Source organism: Odocoileus virginianus, chromosome 7 (genome assembly GCF_023699985.2).
Source record: "Odocoileus virginianus isolate 20LAN1187 ecotype Illinois chromosome 7, Ovbor_1.2, whole genome shotgun sequence".
Classification (NCBI taxonomy): Eukaryota; Metazoa; Chordata; class Mammalia; order Artiodactyla; family Cervidae; genus Odocoileus; species Odocoileus virginianus.
In genome coordinates this window covers 63,334,797-63,359,934 of record NC_069680.1, presented here as the reverse complement: position 1 = coordinate 63,359,934, position 25,138 = coordinate 63,334,797, and the positions used below count along the sequence as shown (strand labels likewise).

Here is a 25,138-nt window from a genome sequence, read left to right as displayed (position 1 = left end):
TGTTGAGTCTCACTTCATGTCAAAGACGAGTTCCCTGACTTCCATGCAAACCACCACCATGTTTTATTTTCTTCATAGTACCTATCATCATCTGGATTATCATGTTCATTTATTGTTTGTTTATGGCCTTAACCCCAATGCCCATTTAAAATGTACCCATAATGAGAGAAGGGACCTTATCAATCTTGTTTAGTGCTGTATCCCAGGGCCTAGAGTAGTGCCAATACATACTTATTAAATGACCAAATGTTTGAAATATTTTTGCAAGTCTCCAACTTTACCATGTTCACCCCAGAAATAAAATCAAGCAGAAGACACTGTTTAAAAGGAAGCCATTTATTATACAAAATTAAACCTGAGACAATAGAAAATAGCAACTCTTGGGAATTATAAAGGCATCAGCCCCACGCTCCACCCCTACTCCAGCAACACAAAGTTGATTCCTATCGGACACTTATACCACTAATAACCTCAAGCCTGCTGCGGTCTACACAGCAGGCTGGGCCCCAAACCACAGAAAATTCATATTGCTTGCTTTCTCCACAGAGAAAGTGAAGCCATTGGATAGCTGTGTGGCTGCTTCTGGTTCTGCTTTCCCTTGTGGAAAGGTAGCACCTGGTTTACCCTGCTCTTTTGTGAATACTTTTGTGGTAAGAGGAATAAAGAAGAAAGTCTCAGAAGCACTGACCACAAACCAGGGATGAGTCTCCATCCACAATCATTCATAAACAACTGGCTTACTTTGTACATAAAAGTGTCAGCTGAACTGGTGTAATTAAACAGGAGAAGTAAGAATGATTCTACACCTTGCATAACCATTGCCTACCCATTTTATTGCACATAATGAAATTTGAGTCCTAACCTTAGTTTGCACTTGGGTAATACTGTATTTTGTATACAATATAAACCGGTGTCTGCATTTAAATCACTTGCATACTTAGAAATCAGAGTCCTGAATTTGGCTTTTCTAAGAGTCCGTACTACATCAAATTTTAAAGTAAGTATTTTCAAAGGTCTGTCTGTCTGGTTCTTTTCTGCAAAAGTCCAAACAGAAAACTTTCCATGCTGTTATGAAAGGCCCTTTTTTTTCTTGGCTGCTCCTTGGGGTATGTGGGATCTTAGTTCAGGACCAGGGAACTAAGGATCAAACTTACCCCACTGCATTGGAAGGCAGAGTCTTAAACACTGGACTGCTAAGGAAGTCCTGAAGGGCATTTTTTATTAAATGAAAAAAGGGAGTTCCCTGGTGGTCCAGTGGTTGGGACTCTGCTCTTTCACTGCCACGGGCCTAGATTCAGTCCCAGGTCAGGGAACAGAGGTCCCACAAGCTGTGTGGCACAGTCAAAAGAAGATAAAAAGAATCACCCTGGCAGTGAAATCCAGCCTAAATTATAACTTCCATTGGCTACATCTTCAAAGGTCACAATAAGTATGGGACCCTAATGGAAGCATCATATATGTATATATGAAGGTGAAAATCCAACTGTGACCCCATGAACTATACACAGTCCATGGAATTCTCTAGGGCAGAATACTGGAGTGGGTAGCCTTTCCCTTCTCCAGGGGATTTTCCCAACACAGGGGTAGAACCCAGGTCTCCCACACTGCAGGCGGATCCTTTACCAGCTGAGCCACAAGGGAAGCCCGATATATATATGAGCACCCCACATATATAAATGTTTATTGTGAGGTCTGTTGCAGCATTTCCATTTTGTGGGATATTATATAGTTTCATGTGAGCCAGAAATTGTAAAGTCTCTGATCTTTACCCCATTCAAAGGAATTGCGATTATGTTTTAAAATAAACACTTGATGTTAGCTTTCATGTAAATAAAGAGCTAGATTTTTTAAATTTAAAAACAAACTGGTATATCACACATGGAACAGCTTAGCAGGCTGTTCAGTATTAAAAACAAAACCTTATAGATACCCAAGGTTCTATTATACATAGTCTATACTGAAGTCATAAGCATCATCTTCCTCTTCAGTCTTTACAACCACATATATATGTAAATAATGTGTGTGTATATACACATGCATACATACTAATTTAAACCAGATATATTGATAAGCTATGGGATTTCTCTAGTGATAATTCATTAATATATTACAACCAGTGTAGTTCTAAGATCCAAGGTGTTCTTCCTTGTTCCACTGCCCCAGAAAAAGGAGATGATCTCCCTCTCCATTAAGCTGTATGTTTAAACCACAGTAATAGAAGTGTTTGGCTACCTTCCCAAATCTAACAACTTTTTATTTAGCTAGCCACTCATGACGGCTTAAATGTCTTGCTTCACCTCTCATCCCCTTGGGTTTAGGGCCTTGGGTGGACTTCATCAAAATGTGGTCTCAGTACTATAAAGTTTTGCACTGTAACAGTAATTGAGTGAAGTTGGAATGTTTATCCCACTTAAAAGTGCCATAGAATATGAAATAATATGAGATAATTACTAGAGCTATATTGCTGGGCTGTTTCTTCCACCATAATTTTCATGAGTTTTTGGGGGAAATGGACTTTTGTAGCATATAAAGATAATAGAAGAGTTCATTTGGCAGACAGAAAAAGACCAATGACCTATAAAAATCTGCACTTTGATTCACATTGACCTATTTTAAACTTCTGAAATGATAACTTTTTCTGCTATCATTTCCAGCCTGAGTCTCCATCTCTAAAATAAAGCAGGATGATTCCTTAAGTTGACATGATATTTATTAGCCTCTGAATCTTGATACTCATGAGGTGAGAAGAAATTTCAGATATGCCCTAGATGTGAAGCAAATCAGCAGTAAGAAAAGGTGTCCGATCTAGAGCCAGTTTAATGCAGGTGGAAATGAGTGTGGGAATGGTGGCAAGGCTACTCCATCTCCAACAGAAATTGTGGGAAATCAGGCAAGAAAAGCCATTCAAAATAAAAAGGCTGACATGAAAGGCAAAGTAAGTGATATTAAAAAAATACAACTCCAGAGAGCCCGGATACAACCCACCAGGAGTTTTGCTTCACCACCAACATAAACAGTTTATAGAGCAAGAAACAGGAATAGAAATTAGGAAAAGGTACTGAATAATGAGTGGTTTAAAGAATACAGGAGAGGTTTTCATACTTTAAACCTGGCCCATCTTACCTCATTCACAGCCAAGTACTAACATGTCCCAATCATGACTGAGAGGCAGAAAGAGCTAGAAAAATAAGGAGTTCTTTAAAAATTCTGTTGATCAGCACCTTGAGTCAAATGGGGGTGTTTCAGGCTTATGGTTCCCATTGAATAAAAAACGGGATGCCGTCATCTCTCCTTGAGAAGAGGCTCTATTGCCATGAGCTGAGACCCTGGCTACACATGATTAGAATAAAGCATCAGTGGATATAACTTACTCCTGGGATTCATGGTAAGAGTGTTCATTAAGGACTCGTGCACTGGATATCCTTCATGTCCCGTGGTTGAAGGACTTCCATCTCCTTAGCTCTGTCAAGTTAAATACTTGTATGAGCAATTAGAGATTTTGGTTCCTTTTCATGAAGATCTCTGTTAGGTAATCCCAAAATTTCCCCTGAAGTGTCTCATTGTTGTGGATCATGGCAGTGAGGGCTTCCCCTTGGTCCAGACCTTGCCAATAATCTTGGAGCCACATCTCCTTCCAGCTGAAACATCAAAATGAGAGTTGGATTATGGAACCTCAGTACAACTATGAATCCTACCTTTCTCCCAATGGCCAAAGAAATCTTCAGCAGATAGTGGTTTCTGGTTAGGACCAAGGATCTGCTTTGAGGGAAGGAAATGTGAAGTAAATCCAGTGCTAATCCAAGTGACAGGCAGCGAGCCAAAAACACAAATTCATTATCCAAGCCCCCCACACACATACACACATATCCCAGTGAGTTAAATTTCCTGACTTGCCTGCTCTTGGTCTCCAAATGTGGAGGGAATTAAGAGGTAGGCAGAGCAAGGGCCAAACTATGGAAACAGTCATCTTCCTAAGAAAAGCAAGGGAGTATATTTAGATGGTTCCTTTTTATGTTACACCTGTTTCAGTAATCAAGAAGTGCAACAGTATCCAGTGTCTAGATGAGCCATAACCTGAATGTTTCTCTTTTTTTAATGTTACACTTTTCCTCTGATAAATCATATGTTCTGCACAAACTAGATACAAATTACCTGATGTAAATTACTGGATACAAATCCACTCCACTCCCAGGACCAAACTGTGCCAGCGCTCTGCTGCCATCCACTGTCCAAGATGATCTCTGCAGGTTATTCTAGCAGTCTCAAACATAATCTTTTTTTCACCCCTCCCCTAACAGGTGTGGTTTGCTGCAAGTGGCTTCAACGTTTTTTTTTACCCCATCTCCTATGCTGACCTTGTTTCCCAATGCCTCCACCTTCTGCTGCCTACTTCAGTAGCCTCCTCACTTCCCTTCCAATCCACCATTGGCCACAATCATTAATCATCTTTTGAAAGCATCCCTTCTATTCTGTCTAGGACAAACATAATTTATCATCCAAATCAGGGTAATTTTAAGAGTGAAAGGAGATGCTGTTAATAGTTACACCAAGTTAACAGGTATAAACCCTGATTACTGCAGACAAACCTCCCTGGAAACACTTCTGTATTTCTCATCCACAGCCCCACCATGTTGAAGATGCTCAATAAATAGCTGAGCTGATTTTCAGGACAGTCCAGCTCCAGAGCCTGGTATTCAGAATATGTATAACCTGACCTAACTTTGTCCCTCATCACTTCCCTAAACAGGCCCTCTGCTCTAGTTGAAGCCTTTTCTGAAGCACTACTACAAAGACTGTTTATAAAAGCTGATTTTCCTATGTTGTTGCTCTCAATTATCTCTCACATTTTCTACTGCTCTTTTGCAATTTGTCTTCTCTTAGACTCTTGATACCTTAAAGGCATAATGACCTCATGTCATAATTTCCTTATACAACATCCCCTCAGCACCCAGGGCTAGTTTATTGCCTGCAGGAAGCAAGTCTGTAAATTTGACAGCCCAGGGGACCCCAGCTATGCTTACCTGTCATTCTCAGGAATCTCTTCCACACTGCCAAAGCCAGGTGTGGGCACCGGGCAGTCCATGTGTGAGGGCTGGGCAATATGAGGCTCAGGGACCGGGCTGTTCCCAGGAGAGGCTGCGTGGGCCTTCTCGGCATCCAGCCGCGCCAGTTCGTGGTCACAGACAAAACACTCAAAGCCGTTAAGGTAGTTAGGCAGTAAGGGGTCATTCACTCCCCATTCGCGCTGCTTCAAACTATCCAGAAGAAACTGGTTAGTGACGCCCCCAGGTTGCTTGTATGCCAAGTATTTCATATATTCTTCATCATTTTTGTCCAGGAAGTCAATAAACTCTGCCAGCTTCTGCGGCGACTCAAAGTCGTCAATGAGGATGATGGAGTGGTTGCTCGGCATCCAGTCCCTCACAGAGGGAGAGCCGCGGTACACGGGTACAGCGCCGAGGTGCATGGGGCGCCACAGTTTTTCTGTCATGTAGTCGTCGCAGATGGCATTTTCGAGGGCCAAATGGAATTTATAGCGGGACAAGAAGGCCAAGAGCTCTGGATCCTCGGTGGTGGCTGTGGCTGTGTCCCGTAACCGCGGCGCGGGCAGCTCCCGATTCTGCAGGCACTTCCCATAGGAGTCCACCTGAGTGGGGTAGAGCACGGCCGTCAGGAGGGTACGGCACGTCGGCCAGGACACCAGGGGTCCCAGCCTCAGCCCCACGCGCCACCCTCCCCTTCCCGCCCTGCCCGGCCTTCACCCACCGGAATGTAGCGCATGAGCTCGCGCACGTAGCGGTCCCGGTCAGCAGGCACGTCGCAGTGGGACTGCAGATAGAGCAGCGGCGCGTAGCCGCGGCGGCGCCACTGTGCGCGCTCCTCGAGCGGAGGTGCCGCGCGGCGCAGGTAAGCGATCCCCGGCAGCCACTGCAGCGGTAGCGGGTAGTCCGAGTAGCGACTGAAGGTGGCGGTAAGATTGAAGAGGCGGATGCCCGGACCGTGGCTCAGCAAGAAGTTGTTGAGGGGCGACTCCTCGTGCAGAAGCGCCCAGCTCTGGTGCGCCAGGCGCGGAAGCGGCGCCTCGGACGCGCGGAAGTCGGTGCCGTAGAAGAGCAGCGCGCGCGTCCGCGAGTCTCCCCGCACCCGTCGGTCCCGGGACGCCACGCACGCGCCGCGCGCGCACTCGATGCGCTCCGAGTCTCCCTGGAAGTGAGGAAACAGCCCCGGGCTCCACCACAGCAGCACCGGCAAGTCCACCGCTTCCTCCCTCCCGGGCCGCGGGGCCCCCGGACTGCGAGCCACCCCCACTGCGCCCAGCGCCGACGGAGGCCGGAAAACCGCGCCATCCCACGGCTCCGCCCACTCCGCCTCCCCGCGGGTCTGCCCCTCCGCCGCGGGTCCTGGGCCTCTGGCCGCACAGATACCAAGCACTCCCAGGACAGCAAGCACAGATCCCGTGCTGCCGGCCCCCATGTCTGCTCTGGCGGCCAACGCCCGCAGCACCGGTCCCCGCCTGGCTCTGAGTAGCGGTGGGACGAGGTCCTACGCCACAGGGATATGTGGCGCATGCGCGGCTTAGCGGCCAGCTCAGCCGGCCACTTCCTCAGAGCCGCTAGTCCTGGCAGGAAGGACTGGAGGGAAAGTGATACGTGGCCGATTAAATGAGGCTACTGCATACATCTTAATTTATTTTTATTTTATTTCTTTACAAATTAAAGATGCATTGAAAAATAAACCAATGAAGAGAAATGAGAGGTCCAGAGCAGGGGCACCCCAGGCTGGGAGCAGGCAAGCCTGGCCACCATCAAGCCTAGCCCTTGTCCTGCCTCAGCCAGGTCGGGTTGGAAGATAACTGTCAGCCACTCTGTCAGTATCAAAGCCTGAGTGGTGTCCTAGCAGGAGAGACTTGCCACTTCTGCCCCTCTCGCCAACAGCTTGGAGAGCAGTGTTTCCAGCGGAAGCTCAGAGTAGTATGTAGGCTGGCTCTGTGAGGTATTGCAAGTTGATGACCAGGCTCCCTACAGAACCATCCAGTGTTGGGGCCGCTCTGGCTGGAAAGGAGGCTGATACCTCTCCTAGGTCTCAATATACTTTGCAACTGTTCCCAGGCTCATTCATTTCTGATAATGTGTCTCTGTCCACCAAGAGATCATCAGTCATTGCAGGAGGAGCAGTGGAAGCCGGGCAAGAGAGCTAATCAACCACCCTCAGTCACTGTGAGTTGGCTGCTGACTTCCAGGCCCAAGAAGACTGACCACTTCTCTACCATCTACGGCCTACAGCCCAGCTCTTGTGCACCTGTATGTATGTTTTCCCTAATATAGGAAGTTGTTGATGACAATGAGCTGAATCAGCGGCCCCTCCCCCCTGTAGTAACCCGCTGGGATCTCCATGCCTTCCCACCTGCCCTTCTCTTCTTGGAGGCTGGTCCAAAGGGACACATAATATTGCCAGGGTCTGGGTGGCTTCAGATCCCCCAACACCAAATCATATACAGTGAACTGAGAAACTACATTCATTACGACAGGATTAGCAGGAAAAGGAGGATAAAGTGAGGGGATAGGGGCACCTTCCAACAGCAGGACATGACAGAGTGGTAGGATACTTGAGCCCAGAAAGAAGGTGTCTCCTTATACCTCCCCCTCCCCCCAAAGAGACTGAGGTCAGCTTACATGACTTATAAGATATGGAACTGTCCCAGTTTCTCTGCTGTCCTGGGTACTTTCTGGAAGCTGGCCTGGACCCTGTGCTGTTTACCCCTGTGCTCTAGCTCAGTAGCTGTCGAATCTCCTTGTGCATGTGACAGAGAAAGTCCACATAGGATGCTCCCCCACTCAGGCTCTTGTCTTCCACCAGGAAGTGTTTGAACAGCATCTCCAGCTTGTCCTCTTGTTTCACCACAATAAGCTACAGTCAGAATACAGGGTCATGAGGCAGGGCTGAAGAGAATTAACCACATGCCCCGAAATCCCATCATCTAGTGCTCACTCTCCCACCCCTCCTTCAGAGTGAGGACTTGACAAGGTAAGAAATCCAGGTTCAGATCACTGTTACCTTCATGTACCGCGATCTCTGTGCCCTCAAACTATCAATGAGGCCTCGAACCTTCTTAGACAGCAGATTATCCAGAACTGGCAGAACACTCTGAAACAAAAAATTCATTTATCCTTATGGTAAGGTATGCTGAATCCAGCAGACAAGATGAGGCAGCACAGATTTATGCATTATCTGAAATATGGAAGCCTGTGAAGAATGACAGCACCCTCCCTCTCAGCGTCCCCTGCTATTTAAGAGAATGAGCACACTATCTTTACTGGTTTCTACTCCTATCATGAAACCTACTTCCACACCCACATTCTCCTTGATGCCCTGCCCTCACCAGGCCACTGGTGATCTGACTGAAGGAGGAGACGCCGAAGAGGCTCTGGACAACACCCTGCTGGACACTTGCTCCCACCCAGAGGAAGAGGTTGAGCCCGTTCTCCAGCAAATATATATCCCCGTTGCTTAGACGCTCTTCAGATGCTCGAACTGCTGGTGGTTCAGTGGTATTCTCAATGGGAGACTTTGTCTAGACAAAAGGAAGAGGGCAAAAGGTTACCAATGACTGTTAAGACTCGTTTGCCCACCTGCACCTTCCCATTGTGCATCCCCATACACATAAAATTTCTAAAAATTAAGCCCCTGAGTAGCTCTAAGTATGAAAATATTACATCAGATAATATAGGTAAAAAATGTATTTTTGTCAGATACAGACAATATTAATCCTTCCCTTCCTCCTCCTATGACGCCCCTTTCTCAGTATAATGTCTCATACTCCAGCATTCAGTCGCACCAATGGTAGGAGCCGAGGATAGAAGAAGACGTTGGTCTCAGCCACGTCCATGGAGGTAACCAGCTGCCGGACATAGGCACGGTCATCAGTAGTGACTTCGGCTCCAGGCTGCAGGACCTCACTCTTCAATACACAGTTCAGATAAACAGGGAGGAGCTTCATGCACTCAGGGAGGATCAACTAAGGGAGTTATCAAAACAAAGTCAGTGATCATAATCATGAGAAATCCCTCCCAATGCAAAGGTGTATCCCAACACCTTCTCCACCAACAAGCTCGCCCCACCTGTCCCGCAGAGGAGGGGCTGGCACAGTTCTTTCTGTAACAGGCCAAGATCTGGGCACACTGAGTGATGAGAGTGTCACGAACAGTCTTCACAGGGCTGCTCAGGACCCCCCGGTATGCTGGACGGGAAAGGAGACCGTGTGCTCACTGGTCAGCCACTCCATCACAGGTGCCTTCCCACCGTCACACCCGCCCAGGAGTGCTCAACTGCTGTCCATCCTCTTAGCCCCAAGCCCTCTGCCCGGCCTCTGCCCTCACCAAACTTGGCCATGTAGTTGATGAGCGTGTCAGTCTCACAGTTTCGGTACAGGTCAGCCAGCTGAGTGCAGCAGTTGAGAGCCAGGTTGTGGATGCGGAGCCGTCGCTGCCCCGCACAGCTGGTGTAGAGCAGGGCACACTAAGGGGAGAGTGAGAGGGGTAATTCACACCCCTCCCTCACCAAGAGCCTCGCGACACCTCCTCTTTGCTATATTATGAAGCTAGAAGAAAGATGGGAGCTATCCCTTCTCCAGCCTCTTCCAGTCCTCTCTGCGCCCCTCACCCCCTTCCCTACAGCCTACTTAAATCCAGTGAAGTGACCGCTGACATTTCTTCCCCAGCCCCTGCCTCCTGTCCATCACCTGCAGGAGGGCTCCGTTCTCTTCATTGAGCCGATCGTCATGCTTGAACTCCACAGTCACCGTCTTGTCCCCATCCAGCCCAGCCAGCTCCACATCTGTGGTGTTGCTCATGTAGAAAGCCCCAAAGAAATCTACAGCACGGATTCCTGAGGCCACATGGACAGGGACATGGTTAATGGTATGACAGGTGCCCAGACTGAGGGCCCCCGCTCAGCTGTTTGACTCCAGCCAGAACTGACCAGTGCTTGTCCGGACCCGCATCACAGCATCAAAGCCAACGACCTTCTGGACGTCCCGACGCAAGTCACTCAGGAACCGTTCCTGGTCGTTCTCCACCTGCATCCCCAGGCCAGAGTCACATCACCTACTACATACAACCCACCAGCAATCCCTGTACCCTCTCCACTCTACAAGCCTGCAGAATCATAGTGACAGTAAGGTAAAGGTAATAACAACGATGTTATTATTTAAGTTTTAAGCACTTATTACATGCCCAGTACTACATTAAGTGCTTTACATGTGCTCACTTAATCCTGATGACAAACCCTACTTAAAAACTATTTAAAAATCCCATTTTATAGATGAAGAAACAAAGAAGAAAATAAGTAATTTATCCTAGATCATATAGTGGGTAAGTGGTAGAACCAGAATATCAACCCGGGGCTAATTTCAAGCCCCTTGCTCCTGTTCGCTACACTCTTTTCTTTACATTGTGTGGTCTTCTCAATGATATTCCTATCAATGAGTCAGCAGCTAAGGAGCCACTCCACTTGTAGGCAGGCATTCCAGTCCTGCCTCCACCTGCCACCCAGAGTCCCATGCCATACCTGAAAGCAAGCGTATTTATAGACAGAGCCACCAGTGAGCTGGGGTACAACAGAGAGGGTGGCCACATCCACATACTGGTTAGGGAAGAGGAAGAGGTCTACGCAGCAGCCTTGGGCCACACACTCTTTGGCCAGGGTCTGATAGGCACCTGACTGAGGCTGGAACAGAGTCTAGGGAGGAAGAGAAGAAGATGTTCAGAGACCTGAGTTCCACCCTGTTTGAGAACTATGTATGTAATGTGGGCTATTATTCAAAGACACCTAAGACTTCAGAGCGATCTTACAGTTTGCAATAGCAGTAGAACATTCTCTTTAAAAAGTCTACCAAGGGCTTTGGGATGAGATGGGGTAGAGAGGTGTGGGAGTGGTGGAGAAGGCTGGCAGTCACAGATATGAAAGGGCAGAGGATCTAGTCCCAGTACCCCCTCAAGAAAGTTAAGAGTATTGCACTGTAAAGAGACAGCACGATCCTCTGTGATGGGAAGTCCTCCCCCCAGCTCCCAGTCCCACACCTTCTCCTTGTCTGTGTTGATCAACTTCCTGTCATCTCTGTTCTTCAGTTTCCCTGGGGCCTCTGCAATGGGCAGGGAGGTGTGGAACAGAAAGAGCTTCCCTGCACACTCAGCAGCCTAGAAGAGAAGAGAGATCTACTGGTCCATTCTTTCCTTTATTCATCCATTATTCATTCATCCCTTCCCTCATCATATATTCAGTGCCAACTATGTCAGACAAGCTGACTCACTGGACAGTCACCAGTCACTAAAGAAACAGGGGTTGTATCCCAGAGGTAAGATGCTCAGAAGAAAGTGTCACAGAGGCGGCTGCCCAGGACTCTCGCCTTACCTTCAGAGCCTCCATCCCAGCCTGAATCACTGGGGCAAATACTGTCTCCGTCTCCCTTGTGTCTGCAAACATTTCTGGAATCTGATCCAATAAGCTGAAGAGATAGGTGATCGGAGGCAATCAAAACTGCTATCCGAATGTCAGATCCCTCAATTCCCCCAAAAAGTTATCTGGCCCCAGACTCTGAGAACTCCTGAGGCATAGCCTCTGCCCATCTGCTGAGCCCTCTACTCAGCACTGGATTTCTGTGGTTGTTCCCTGCCCTCCACCTCACTTTACCCCCACAGTCTGACTCTTACCTGGTGATGACGGCCCGAGACTCATTGACATTGACCAGGAAGCCATCCAGCAGTGGTACAAACATGTCACCCACATCAGATACAACCATCATCTGTGGCTGGGCCAATGAGCTCTTCACATTGTAGAAGTGGAGCACCTTATTATAGGTGACAAAGCCAACTCGGATTGCTGACTCTTCTGCCCCGCCCTCCCTGCAGAAAGGGACATTGTTACCCAGACTTGCCACCTTCTCCACCAGCCAACTTTATGACATCAGGATTCATGTGCTGAGTTATCCCAACGACCCACCCCTGCGCCCCCTCCCCAGCCATCATCATCCACAGGAAGTACCTTGACTCCTAACTCTCACCTAGGCAAAAAGTCTAACAGCGACTTGAGCTCCTCACAGAGGAGCCTGACAAGACCACTCCTGACGGCATTGTAGGAGACATCAATCATAAAGATGAAGGCAGGAGGGACGGGGAACTTATTGTTCTGCAAAAGAAGGAAATGTTGGAGGGGAGAGGGGTATCGGTGAGCAGGTCAGTTGACTAGTGATAAGTCACCATCCAAGGGGACAATGACAGGGTGAGGGAAATGACCACAGCAAGTCTCAGCTGTCTCATTGTCCTTCACCCACTGCTCCTCCCCATGCTACCCTCCCTCACCTTGCAGTAATCTACAGTGGCCAAGAATTCATAAGAGCCCAGAGACAGCTCAGGACGGTCATAAGCATCCACACGCTTGCCGGTATGATCCAGGTGTTGAAAATACTGGGGAGGAACTGTGGGGAGTAGGGCAGAGTGTTACTCACGGGTCCGCTTTCAGTCCTAATCTGGTCCTGGCTGAGCTCACTCTAAGGCCCCACAGCCCCGAGGCACCTTCATGTCCCCATCTCCTAAACAATGGAGCCTCATCTATCTAACTAGAAAGAGACTAATGAAGCTGCAATCCAGATCCCCCAGCCCCAGCCTCTGCGAACGTACCATCGTTGATACAGCTGCAGAAGCAGCACTGGAAGCGTCTCCCTCCCTCAACAAACTGCATAAAGGGGCACATGTATGCTTTGCAACGATTGCAGCGCAGAGGGCCAGATTCCCCATGGTCGACAACATACGGTGAAGCCTAAAGAGCAAAGGAGAGGGGTTCAGACACAGAAGGAAGCTACAGTGATATGTGGCAATAGATGAGGAGGAACAACCTGGAGGGAGGAGGACATGGCTCAGACAGTCTGCCTGAGGAGGGAGCAGAGAGAAGGGGAATGAGGACAAATGTCCCTAAGGGTCTAAATACTATGTCTCTCTCCTTACTCCTCGTCTCTAGAATTTCATTTCTTGAAAGAGAAGAGCAACAGTGGAACTGGCCCAGACAAACCAGGGGCCGACATGGGCGCATGAGGAGAAAGTTGGAGATTACCCAGGATTCTCATTTCTGGCCCAGTCTTCAATCCCCTTCCTTCCTGCCCTAGGATCTGGACTCCTGCTCCCTTTCCCACCCAAGTATCTGTGACACTTGTCCTCCCCAATCCCTGGATTTCTGTGACACCTACTGACACCCCAGGCAGATGTTACCCTACAGATAAGAGACCAGCAGGCAAGTGTCCAGCCATCCTCATTGAGACCCAGGAAAAGAGAAAGAGAAAAAGACAGAACAAGACAAAGCAGCAGGATGTAAGGTGAGTCCTGAATGTCCAGTTATAGAGAAATCCCCCCCAAGTTCATTAAGGCATGAACACAAGGGCATCAACACCACGGCCTGGTGCAGCAGCTCCAAGTGCTCTCTCTTTTCATCCTGATTCCAGGTACTGGGTGACAGATTATGGCCCAAACCAGGTGAAAGAAGGACCCCTGGATTCTGTTTCTTAATATGCTGTCCTAATATTTCTAACCTACCTGGGATGACAGGACAGAGTACAAGAAAAACCAGAGCGATGTGTCTCTCATCACCTGGTGATGACCATGCTATGGGAGACTCCTGCCTTCAGCTGTCTTCTCCCCACAAGTTGGCCTTGACTCTTCAAAATGTGTCTCACGTGTGAACTCTGCTCCCATCCAGCAATTTCTTGGGCTTTTGCTTTCCTCCCTATCACCCTCTTCAGGCATGGGCCCTGGGATAGAAAGCTATTGACGATACGCTTCCCTCCCGACCAAGCAAGCCTTTATCCACTGTGACTGGCAGAATCACACCTAGGAAGAAGTCTTATCCTCGCTCCCCCTCACTTCCTCCCTCTTATTATACTCTAGTCCATCCCTGACTCACCTCCTCTGGGGGCAGCCTTGCCAGCGGCTTGATGACAGCTGCCAGGGGCACCTGAGCCTGCTTAGCCATGTCAGAGGTGCAAGGGATGTTATAGGATGTGCATCGAATGTACCGGGGACTTGCATTTCCTGAAGGAGGAGATGAAAAAGCTGAGTTAGATCACAGAATCACTCCAGACACCAGCTTGCCATTGTTGACCCACCCCATCACCCCAACAGACGCTAGAGGTGATGGTGGCTTTTCCCCCCTACAGACTAATGAGGGACTGGTCTCTGACCAAAGACTGACAAAAGCCCCATCCATAAGCTGATAATGCTGGAGAAAAAGTCCTGCAGCGACAAGTTATTGCCCTTCTCACCTTGGTCTTTCACCAGGAAGTTGGTGGTGACTAAGGGTGGCACCTGGCCCCGTAATCCAGTAACAAACGGCTCTGAACCCCGGTTGTTCCTGTCATCTTCAATAACCTGAATCTGTAGGGAAGAAGTGAAATGAATGAAGTTGACAGATGAAAAGGGAGAAGGGAGTACCACGTCCCAGAGGCAGGAGAAAGAAAGGCTGGAGCTGCAGCACAGAAACTAAGAATTTGCCAAGGAACACACCTCATGCACCAGGCCTGCTCTCCTTTTGGACATCACATAAAATGCTGTAATGCCAATCTTCTACTCTATAGTCAGCAGCAACGTGCTGCATGGGCAACACTGAGAAAGGGCTTCTGTATGAATCGCCCTGACCCCCAATAAACAGTGATCACCCTGTTACAATACCTACTCCAGGAAAGCTCCAGCTAGACATGGTCAGATTCCACTTCCCTCCCCCATCAAGGCTTCCCCTCCCCTTCTCTCCCCAAGAGCAGGAAAACAGACAACAGTAACCATGTAAAAATGAAAACTACCTGGAATGACTCTACACTCAATGAGAGTAGAAGGGACAGGGCGAGGAGAGGATTACACAGCCAGAAATGATCAGGTAAGGTGAGGAAGCAGATGCTGCCTTATTTTCAGGTAAGCATCAGTGTGTAAATATGGGAGAAGAGGATCTTATAGCCCAATCCTCAGTCCCCCACATTTTGACAGACCCAGCGAAGGAAAAAAAGAGATATTGCAAAGCTGGTGATCAGATCTTCGTGCAGACTGATAACCTTTGTCAGTTACTTCAAGATGGGTTTGGTAAAACCAGAAAAGTAAAGGGAGAATAAGATTCTGTGTCCCATAGAATAAAGAGCTGAAGCTTCGAAATATATCAAACAGACTCTCCAGATGAGAAAGTGACCCACACTTTCCCAAACCAGCAGTCCCTTTCCCTCTAAGAAATGCCAGTTTCCCAAACTTGTACATTAGTAGCTACCTACCCATGTTTCTCCGCAACAAGTTGTAGACAAATCAAACCCAAAAGGGAAGGATCTACTGTTTTGTTCTGTTCCATCATATGTCACAGGCAGGCTCCTGGAGGAGCCAGCAGGACTAAAACCAAAGCTTAACAAGCTACTTGATCCCACCCTTCGAGCCTGACCTTCTACCATCCCATACTTAAAGGCACTGCTAACAGCTTGCTACTTCATTATATGGTGACTTGAGGCATGCATATCCTTCTAGCTTGTAAAAGCAAGGGTCTAGAAGGACTACGGGAAGAGGATGGAGAGGGATGGACATGGTGGATGAGGTGAAGACGAGGTCATAGGCATGCACGGGTGATTTAACACAGGGATGACACACACACCCACCCACTGCACTTACTGGACTAGGAATGGCATCAGGGTCTATTCTGTGCCTGGTTTTCTGCTGAGGAGGCAGCTCATTGAGTTGCTTTTAGTGTTTTAATAATAAAGGCAGCAGGGAAATACAGGGAGGGAGACAAAAGAACAAGAAGCAGATGTTACTTCTCTCAGCCCTGATGAGTTAGACATGAACAGCTGGAACCCAGCTCCTACTGCTGAAATCAGGCCCCCTCTTGATCAGAAATTCCAAATTTTTCTGGGCCAAAAAAGAGCCTTTAATGGCTTAGACTATGATGTAGGAAGATAAGGAAGGGGGCAAACAGGAGGCAAGAGGGGTTACATGGAGGGGCTGAATGGGAGAAGTTTTAAGAAGGAAGAAGAGGGATGTTCCCTCCAAAAGGCCAAGCCTCCCGTGTAAGAGCTACTCTTACGCTGAAAGAAGCCTCACCTCACATCCAACCAAACTCTCCTTCTCACTAAAGGAGGAAAAAGGAAGGAGGCCCTGCTCCATCCTCTAGGGTCCCCCTTAGCCAGCTGGGTCCCTCACCAGGATGGTTCCCCAAAGGAAGAGGGAGGAGAACAGGATGGATATGACGATGGCTAAGCATGGTGGGGCAGCTGACAGCAAACGGTGCAGACGAAACTGTAAAGTGGCCTCCACCTGGGAGCACAGCACCAGCCTCTACTCGAGTATGACGAGGAGGGTCTGAGCCTCTGACGGCTCTAAGGGTGAGAGTCACCCTCCCCTGGGAGAAGGAGTTCCCCACATTGCCCTTGAAACTGTAGATCACTTTTCTCCATCCACATAGCAGAAGACTTGCAAACAAATGTATTGAAGGCTTTCTCCTAAAACACTATCCAGGTAGAGGCAGAAAGAGTCCAGAGAGGCTTTCCTTTCCTCACCAATAACACCAGAGATTCCCCACCAGCTCTAACCATTAAGAAGACTGCTATCCTATCCTCCTAGATCTAAGAGGACAAGACCTGGACACAGCCAGTACTCCAGAGAAGAGCAGAGGCTACCAGGCTCTGTCCAGTGGTGACAGAACACTGTACTCAACCCAGAGCTCTATGACACTGCTGATCACTCCTGGCTTCCCTTCCTTTCCTGCCCAGCTATGAAGTAAAAATACCCCTAAAATACTCTGGGACGTCAAGTTCTATTTAAAGAGTCAAAAATTACATGTAGGCTCTACACCTGCAAGATGACGAACAAAAGGGAAAAATAATCAGAAAAGGCTAGGCAGACATCTCATCTAGGTTGACTCACTTATCTGGTAGCCACAAGCTCCTTCCCCAGGACCACACAAGTATCTACTTACAGGGCTCGGGATGGCATCAGGGTCCAGGCGCTTGGGAGGCAATGGTTGAGGAGGCCCAGGCTGACTGCCAAAAGTGGCTGCTCCTGGGTAGGGACTTCCATAATTGGACTGAGGGCCCCGGGCTGGTCCAAAGGAACCTGAGAGACAAGGGCAAGGTTGATGAACAAAATATTCCTTCCCTATCTCTTCTTAAGGCCTCACGGAAATGACTAGACTCCTATTATAAACATAGAATTGAGAGGTACAGTAATAACCATTCAGAGAAAGCCTATGTTATCTGAACTATGAGAAAAGACAAATCTTATAAACCCCACATCTTAGTAATAATACCCTGAAGTTGTCTGTCTAGTTCACCACTTAGCAAGTAACACTAGAAGCAAATAACAACAACAATGAAAACACCTGAATAGCTGAAGCTTTTGGCTCCTAGGTAGTCCTTGGGAAAAACTCACCATTTTGCTGCAGCTGATAGCCTGGCTGCTGGGCGGAGTGCATAGGTGGTGGTGGTCCTGGGGGCCCAGTCATTTGGGTACCAGGGGGCAGAGCTTGAGGAGGAGGTGAGGACACATGGTTGGGCTGGCTCACTGGGGGCCCCCCAAAACTCTGTCCAGGCAAGAGTGGACCAGTCATCGAAGGCATCCGAGGACCCCCTGAGACGGAGGGTGTGAAGCTGGAGGCCTGTGGTGGGACAGATCGCGGGGGAAGCTGGGCCCCCGGATGACCCTGGCCAAGGGGAGGAGCTTGGCCCTGAGGATAGGAGCCATACAGACCAGAATTAGGGAAACTTCCTGAGGCTGAGGCCAGTGACGTTGGTGGGCCTGAGAAGTAGAAGAAGTAAAGTCAGAACCCCAGTCATTCTGCCTCCCTGTTCAGTAAACCACTTTCCTTTCCACCTGAGGGTCAGGAATGACTTGTCCCATCTGCTGGGGCTCAGAGGAATAAATAAAAGAAATAAAAGGGATCCAGGTATACCCCAGAGACAGATGCCTCTAAAACGGAGACAGTATTCCTGTGGTCATAGGTACTCACCATAGCCCAGCCCCGAAGTGGGAGGGGCTGGGGCCACAGCACCACTGATCTGCATTCCGGCCAGCTGAGCAGTCACCTGTGCACTTGTCGGGGGAGGCCCATAGGGCTGAAGCACAGCTGGCTGACTGACCACAGGGGCCAATGGGGCAGACGCAAATGGCTGAGACCCAGGGAGCCTGTGAAGAGATGGAAGGCAGAAGCTTCTAGTGGGCCAGGAAACCCTTCAATGTTGATAGGAGCCCCACATTATATGGGAAACAATACTGTTTTACAGCATCTTACTCTCATCTGGGCTTTTATAGGGCTTCATATTTTTATATATTTGTGAATAAATCACATTCCTCATAATCTACACTGTGATTATTCAGGGCAAACCTTGTTTTCCATTAGGTTCACTCCAAAAACATGTGCCAAGCACCCTCAGATCAAACAGTATTTACTCTGGTAGTTAGATTATCACCTCCTCTGCCTTAATCCTTTGTTGACAAACCACTTCAGTTCTGTATTCAAAAGCACTGAAGAAGTAGAAATGAAAGGTGCACAGAAGCATTAACACAACAGAGGCTTAATAAATGTGGGCTTGAACAAATGCAGTTTGATTGTTTAACTTTTAAACCAAAGGATCACTCAATCCTGGGAAAGGTATTAGAAAACTCTTAAGATCAGAAGAGCTGGTGAGCTAAGTTTGGCATTCTGTACTAAGGAGAAAGATGATGCTAGCTCACCAGAGTTAAGGACCAGACACAGAGGATATAAGTCAGGCAGCCTGCTAGCTAAGTCTATCCAGCAGTCTCATTACTTGAATGGCTGCGCTGGACACTCCCATGGTACCAGCTGCCACATTAAAATACAAATGCAGAATCAATGCAATATCACTGCATACCAACGAGCCACTGCACCAGTGGTTTACAGTAATATTACTGCAGAAATCTACAGCATAGATTATTGTACATAACAAGCTCCTTCTGGGATTTCAAGAATGAATCAAATTCTTCACCATAGTAGCCTGTTACACTGAAATCCTGATTTATCCTTCTTGTTTATTTTGTCTCCACTAAATAACTGGAACTTTATTATGTTTGGTCAGCTTCTTCTGGTCCTGCAGTTTCACACTTTTCATTTGTTCATTTCAGGGCATTATGCTAGTGAAACTTACCTCCCTAAGCTCTTTGCCCGGTTTTACAGTTTTTGTCTTCCATAGCAACAAACTACTGTTGGCCCATGGCAGATGCTTATAAATCCTTGTCAGAACAATTGTATTCCATGGTACTACTCTATTAACATGGATAATACTCTCAACTGCCTACTGGTGTTCTATCATATAAACCAACATCTTATTTGCACATAGCTTTATAATTTACAAAGCATCTCTAAATGCTGTAATTCTCACACCAAATTAATGAAGGGAAGAGAGCAGATGGAAAACTAAAACACTCAGGGTAAAAGCAGCAGGCTAAACTAGAACTAGAACCCAGGTCCAGGCCCAATTCTTACTCCAATGTACTTTACTTTAAAATTGTGAAATGTAACATAAATAGAAAAAAAAATACTTAAATCATGTGTACTGCTGAATAACACAAACACCCATGTAACCAAAAGGCAAGTCAAGAAACAGAATATACCAAAGGCCCTGTGTGCCTCTCCTCCATTACAACACTTTCCTTTCCCCCAAAAGTGAAAGTGAAAGTCACTCAGTCATGTCCCTGACTCTTTGCAACCCCATGGGCTGTACAGTCCACAGAATTCTCCAGGCCAGAGTATTGGAGTGGGTAGCTGTTCCCTTCTCCAGGGATGTTCCCAACCCAGGGATCAAACCCAGGTCTCCCACATTGCAGGGGGATACTTTACCAGCTGAGCTACTGGGGAAGCCCCCTTTCTTCCAAAGATAACTACTTTCCCAACTTTCTAAAAATTGTTCCCTTGTCTTTAAAACAATATAATTTAAAAAAAAAAACCAATATAATTCAGTTATGTCAGGTTTTCAAACTTTTGTAAACAGTATCACATCATACATTGAGTTTTGCTCATAATTAACCTATAAGTTTAATTACTGGTTTGTATGATACATTATCTTTACTTTTAACAGATAATTCCAAGTTATTTTCTCACGGTAGTTGTAGTGATTTACATCTGACCACCAGTGGATGAGAGTTCCTGATAATCCATATGGTCAGCAATATTCAGTACTACTAGCTTTTTAATTTTGCCAATCTGATTGATACATAGGAGAATTCTGTTGTGGTTTTTAATGTTTACTTTTTTCTTCATTTATGAGGTTTAACCGCTTTTTGATTTGTTCTTTGGCCATTAGTATCCCTTCTTTCATAAAATACTATTCCGGATTTTGTTTATTATTTTTTCAACTGAACTGACTTTTTCTTATTGACTAGTAGGGGTTCTTTACATATTCTGGACACTATTTTATGTTTTTATCTACTTTGTGTGTAAATATCTTTTTCCATTCTGGAACTTTTCTTTCCAAAGTACTTCCCATTCAATGTCTTTCTCCTTGATCATTCCCATCAGCACAAAAACCTACAAATATCTCAAAAAATAACCAACTATTAGTGAAAACAACCCACATGTCCATCAACAGATAAATGGATAAAGAACATGTAGTAGTATAATCATACAGTGAAATACTGTTATAAAAAAAACGAAGTACTGATACATGCTACAACATAAATGAACACTGGAAATATTATGCTAAGTGAAAGAAATCAGTTACAAAATATATATGATTCTATTAATATGAAATATCCGGAATAGGGAAGTCTATAGGGACAGAAAGTAGATTAGTGGTTGTTTACGGTTGGAGGAGTGAGGGATTTAAGGACAAGCTGAAGAGGGATAGCTCCTCAGATAAAGAATACTGTGTGTCTTCTTGAGGTGATGAAAATGTACTAAAATGGACGATAGTGATGGTTGCACATATCTGTGAATATACTTAAAATCGTTAAATCTGTGCACTTTAAATGGGTGAACTGCATGGTATATGAATTACATCTCAATTTAATTGGACTGGATTTTAAAAATCCAATTCAAATAAAATTGCCCTAAGATTTCACATCCCCCTCAAGCTTTTATATTTTAGCCAAACATTAGGAAAAAATTGGTCTATACATTTTTTTTTACTTTGGCCACACCATGCAGCTTGTGGAATCTTAGTTCTCCCTTCAGGGATCAAACCCGAGTTCTCTGCAGTGGAAATGAGGAGTCCTAACCACTGGACCGCTAGGGAAGTCTCTGTCTCTACTTCTTTAATTACTATTCCTATCTCTTTTAAAAGATCTTTCTTTCTAGATTCATCTTCCTTTTTTTCACCTAGTCTATTCCCTGGTACTTTTCTCAGCCAGGGCCCATACAGGGTAAATTCTGTCTCTGAAAACATCTTTATTTGCCCTCTCTTAGGTAGTTACATAATCCTGTGTTGACAGTTACAGTCCCTTAATCAATGTACTAGTCTACTATCTGCTCTCCTTTCATAGTCCAATCTTTTTTTTCCTTTGAGAAATCCCTGAATTGAGGAAGAGTGGTTGTTTAGCATTTGATTTGCTTCTGGAGGGTACTCCAATGATACTGCTGTCCAGTATCAAAGTTTTTTTTAAAGTTTAAGTTATAATTTCCACATCATTAAATTCACTCCTTTTAAGTGTACAATTCAATGATTTTTAATAAATTTAGAGAGCTGTGCAACCATCACCAGAATCCAATTTTACAATATTTTCACCACCCCAAATGACCCCTGGTATTCACATGCAGTTCCAAGACACCCCGCCCCCCCCATCCCCCTACAACTTATCCTCAGCCAACCTGGGAGAATCAGGACTCCTTATTATCTCCCTCTGCCAGTGTACAGATTTTTTTTTTTCTAGTTTACCTGTTTATTGACGTGTAGCCTAAGTCCAGATTTCATAAACAAGATTTCAGTTCTAAACCTCAGCTCAGAAATGCCCAAGGTACCTGCTTAAACTTAAGTCCCCAGGTTCTCAAGATAGTTTCCACCCTTTGCACAGGCAGCCACAGTGTCAACTTACCACTCTGATTTTCAGTTCCCACTTGTTATCTGGCAATTGAGGATTTTACTTTCCTTGAAGCTTGGTTATGCATTTGAAAAAAATTTTTTTTGTTTCTATTTCCTCTCCCCTTTCTAGACATTTGTAGAAGGGTTTTAGGTTACACTAATCCACTTCCCAGCTGAAATTCTTTCACCTGCTCCAACTAGACAGCTGCCTTCATATCTCCACTGAAACTACATTTGTCAATGATGTCATACCTTGCCAAGCCCAACAGTCAATTCTTAGTCTACATCTCACCTTTCAGCAGCAAGTGACACACCTAATTACTCTTGTGACTTCCTCAAATACTTTATTTGCCTAATTTCAAGATGCTATGACACCCTGGCTAACCTACCTCACTACTGGTCTTTCTCATTGCATTTTGATGGTCCCTACTCTGAATGCCTTTTATAATTTGGTAAGCTCCAAGTCTCAGTCCTCTGGGCTTACATTCAATGCTAAAAATGTATATTCTAGACACCTAATAGAAATGTCAGAAAGCAACTCTTCCACTACTACATACCCTACAGCAGTTATACTTTATTCTTTGTTTACCAAAAAACAAACAGCATTCCAACAGAGATGACTGTCCTCCATTAATGGACTTCCACACAGAGACAGGGGTTTATTGGGTCACACACCACCAAAGTTTTCATCATTTATGTAGTTTTCCTTTGAGGATCTTTCCTTTCATGACTGGTCACACCCAAACTTAACCAATAAGTCCTACTAAGTGCCTGTTCTAGAGGAAAAGGGGAAGTCAAAAGAGATATAAATAATCCTGTTTCCTTCTTCCTGTTTCTTCCTTAGGGTAGGTTCTGAAGGACCATAACAATTATTTAAGATATATGTCTAGTCAAGGAAAAAACTCAAGTTCACAGAAATAGAAAGAATATGCCAAAGAACACAGGCACTTAAATGAGTCAATAACCCAGAGAGCCACAGCAGCAGCACCTATAATCTGGAAAAATGAAAACAAAGAAAGATGAAGGGAAGAACAAAAGGAATCTAAGAGAAAAACAAAGGGAAAAAAAAGAGAAAAAAAGTAAAATAGGCCCTCATACATTCCTAATCCTTCCAGTCTCATCAGACCAATTTTCAGTTGACCCAAGTACATACCTCTGCATCTGAACACCGGAGCTTGGTCCATTCTGCACATCTCCTTGACCAAACTGGCCATATGCAGTCTGGCCACAAGGGCCCTGTGCTGTCGAGGTTGGAGGTGCCCCTGAAGAAGCTGGGGCTCTTGAAACACCTGAGGGTGATGAAGAGAAGCTAAGAAATTAGGAAATTTCTCCTCTACCATGAGCAAGGAATGCAAAGCAAGGATCAATAAGCTCAGACCTTCACTGCAATATCACAAGTGTAATATCATAGCTTGGCAATGAAAAGGACACCATTAGTATGCAACTCCAGTTACAGGAGATTCTGAACATGGATGCCTAGCCAGAGAGTTTTCACTCTCTTAAACAGGTATACTAGGTATACTATTAGTGAAGCTGTAGCAGAGCCACAAAAATGTAGGGCCTTCCTGTGATCACTATACACTCTCACTCAATCCAAGATGGTCTAATATTCTTACCCTAGACAAAAAATCAACTCTTTTAAGGAAAAGATCTCACCCTAGAACTCAGAAACTTAGAACACATGCGAGGAAGGTGGCTTAGAAGATGACCAAGCAACATGCTGAACTAAGTTGTAAAGAGATACCCATTGGGACTTCCCTGGTGGTCCAGTGGTTAAGAATCCACCTTGCAATGCAGGGGATGGAGGTTCAATTCCTGATGGAGGAGTTAAGCCCCTGCATCACAACTAGAAATCCATGTGCTGCAATGAAAGATCCCGCATGATGCAATGAAAACCCAAGGTAGCCAAGTAAATAAATAATAAAAAAAAATTTTTTTTTTTTTTTAAAGAAAGATGCCCCTTAGAGAGACTATTCTGCCAACCTCTTCTTCATATATTCTACAGATCCTAATCAGCTTCTTCTCATCCACTTCTAAGTATTGACACTCCCAGTAGTTCATGGCTCAGGGAAATGTTCCCATGGGTTGGAGACTTTGTTTCTGCCCAATGATTCAGTCAAGACAGGCTGTACATGTGTGCTAAATCAATTCAATTGTTGCTGACTCTGTGCGACCCTATGGACCATAATCCGGCAGGCTCCTCTGTCCATGAGGATTCTCCAGGCATGAATACTGGAGTGGGTTGCCATGTCCTTCTCCAGGGGATCTTCCTGACCTAGGGATCGAACCCATGTCTCTTACGTTTCCTGCACTGGCAGGCAGGTTCTTTACCACTAGCATACCTGGGAAGCCCCCAGGACAGGTCTCCCGCCCTCCAGTTAACCGCTATCGCTTATGTCTTCACAAAAGCTGCACTATGAGTGTTCTGCTCACCAGAGCTGCCATCAAAGCTACTTCTACGACTGCTAATCATCCTTCCCACATGAAATGCAGGAAGAAAGCAATTAGTTACTTGGCATATCACTTTGGAAATGCTGCCAACCTCTGTTCAAACTACTGTTTTTCTTTTGCTCTCAGTAGAGATTAGACACTACAGAACTTGCCTGCAGGAATATGATTAATCTGAATTCACTAGCCATTCACTAGCCTGCTCACTAGCCATCACAGAGCCAGATATGTTTTCCTCTCAGCAACAGAGCTTCCTCTTGGGGCAATGCCAGCTCCATCTTGATAAGCCACAACTTGGCAAATCAGATGTGGACTCTGTCCTGCCAAAGTCCCAACCCAGAGTAAGGCTCTTCCAAAGCCCTGAGACCTAATCTCATCACTCTGCATTTTTTTTTTTCCCCAAAGTCATAATTAAAATGGTAATAACTTTGGGACTTCCCTGGTGGTCCAGTAGTTAAGACTCTGAGCTTCCATTGCAGGGAGCATGGGTTTGATTCCTGGTTGGGGTACCAAGATCTCACATGCCACATGGCAAAATGAGAAAAGGGAATAACTTCATTCATTTCTCAAATTTTACCTATGCCTCTTTAGTGCCTTCTTTTTCACATATCTCTTTATGGAATTAACTCTCTTAAAAAGCATAAAGCATCTGGC

General features: G+C 46.0%; 2 protein-coding genes across 5 annotated transcripts in view; both read right to left on the bottom strand.

Moving 5' to 3' along the window:
- Nucleotides 1-320: 320 nt before the first annotated feature.
- FUT11 (fucosyltransferase 11) lies at nucleotides 321-6,576 on the bottom strand. Its single transcript, XM_020895451.2, has 3 exons — nucleotides 5,767-6,576; nucleotides 5,022-5,647; nucleotides 321-3,638 (listed from the first exon to the last, which is right to left on the bottom strand). Exons 1-3 carry the CDS (start codon nucleotides 6,472-6,474, stop codon nucleotides 3,491-3,493), a joined length of 1,482 nt encoding a protein of 493 aa, XP_020751110.1. The 5' UTR covers nucleotides 6,475-6,576; the 3' UTR covers nucleotides 321-3,490.
- A 100-nt stretch (nucleotides 6,577-6,676) lies between these two features.
- SEC24C (SEC24 homolog C, COPII coat complex component) overlaps nucleotides 6,677-25,138 on the bottom strand; it is a 21,474-nt gene continuing 3,012 nt past the window's right edge. For 3 of the 4 annotated variants that reach the window (XM_020895381.2, XM_020895390.2, XM_020895399.2), the window contains exons 3-24: nucleotides 23,190-23,325; nucleotides 18,013-18,188; nucleotides 17,436-17,801; nucleotides 16,984-17,120; nucleotides 15,681-15,749; nucleotides 14,306-14,417; nucleotides 13,948-14,075; nucleotides 12,675-12,813; nucleotides 12,357-12,472; nucleotides 12,059-12,183; nucleotides 11,709-11,900; nucleotides 11,410-11,503; nucleotides 11,079-11,195; nucleotides 10,567-10,737; nucleotides 9,979-10,075; nucleotides 9,740-9,885; nucleotides 9,378-9,516; nucleotides 9,120-9,238; nucleotides 8,837-9,016; nucleotides 8,381-8,572; nucleotides 8,056-8,145; nucleotides 6,677-7,908 (exon numbers count right to left, since the gene is read on the bottom strand). In XM_020895381.2, coding sequence (XP_020751040.2) covers nucleotides 7,768-7,908; nucleotides 8,056-8,145; nucleotides 8,381-8,572; nucleotides 8,837-9,016; nucleotides 9,120-9,238; nucleotides 9,378-9,516; nucleotides 9,740-9,885; nucleotides 9,979-10,075; nucleotides 10,567-10,737; nucleotides 11,079-11,195; nucleotides 11,410-11,503; nucleotides 11,709-11,900; nucleotides 12,059-12,183; nucleotides 12,357-12,472; nucleotides 12,675-12,813; nucleotides 13,948-14,075; nucleotides 14,306-14,417; nucleotides 15,681-15,749; nucleotides 16,984-17,120; nucleotides 17,436-17,801; nucleotides 18,013-18,188; nucleotides 23,190-23,325 — 3,182 coding nt within the window. In that variant the 3' untranslated portion in view covers nucleotides 6,677-7,767. The remainder of the gene's footprint in view (nucleotides 7,909-8,055; nucleotides 8,146-8,380; nucleotides 8,573-8,836; nucleotides 9,017-9,119; nucleotides 9,239-9,377; nucleotides 9,517-9,739; nucleotides 9,886-9,978; nucleotides 10,076-10,566; nucleotides 10,738-11,078; nucleotides 11,196-11,409; nucleotides 11,504-11,708; nucleotides 11,901-12,058; nucleotides 12,184-12,356; nucleotides 12,473-12,674; nucleotides 12,814-13,947; nucleotides 14,076-14,305; nucleotides 14,418-15,680; nucleotides 15,750-16,983; nucleotides 17,121-17,435; nucleotides 17,802-18,012; nucleotides 18,189-23,189; nucleotides 23,326-25,138) is intronic. The other variant, XM_020895407.2, reaches the window with a different exon arrangement.

What these genes read in the sequence shown, in the direction of transcription:
- FUT11 (XM_020895451.2), bottom strand. Translation starts at nt 6,474, where the DNA reads ATGGGGGCCGGCAGCACGGGATCTGTGCTTGCTGTCCTGGGAGTGCTT. An exon ending in AGCTCATGCGCTACATTCCG is followed by an intron (nt 5,648 to 5,766) that starts GTGGGTGAAGGC and finishes TACCCCACTCAG; the next exon opens with GTGGACTCCTATGGGAAGTG. An exon ending in GAGATTCCTGAGAATGACAG is followed by an intron (nt 3,639 to 5,021) that starts GTAAGCATAGCT and finishes TTGATGTTTCAG; the next exon opens with CTGGAAGGAGATGTGGCTCC.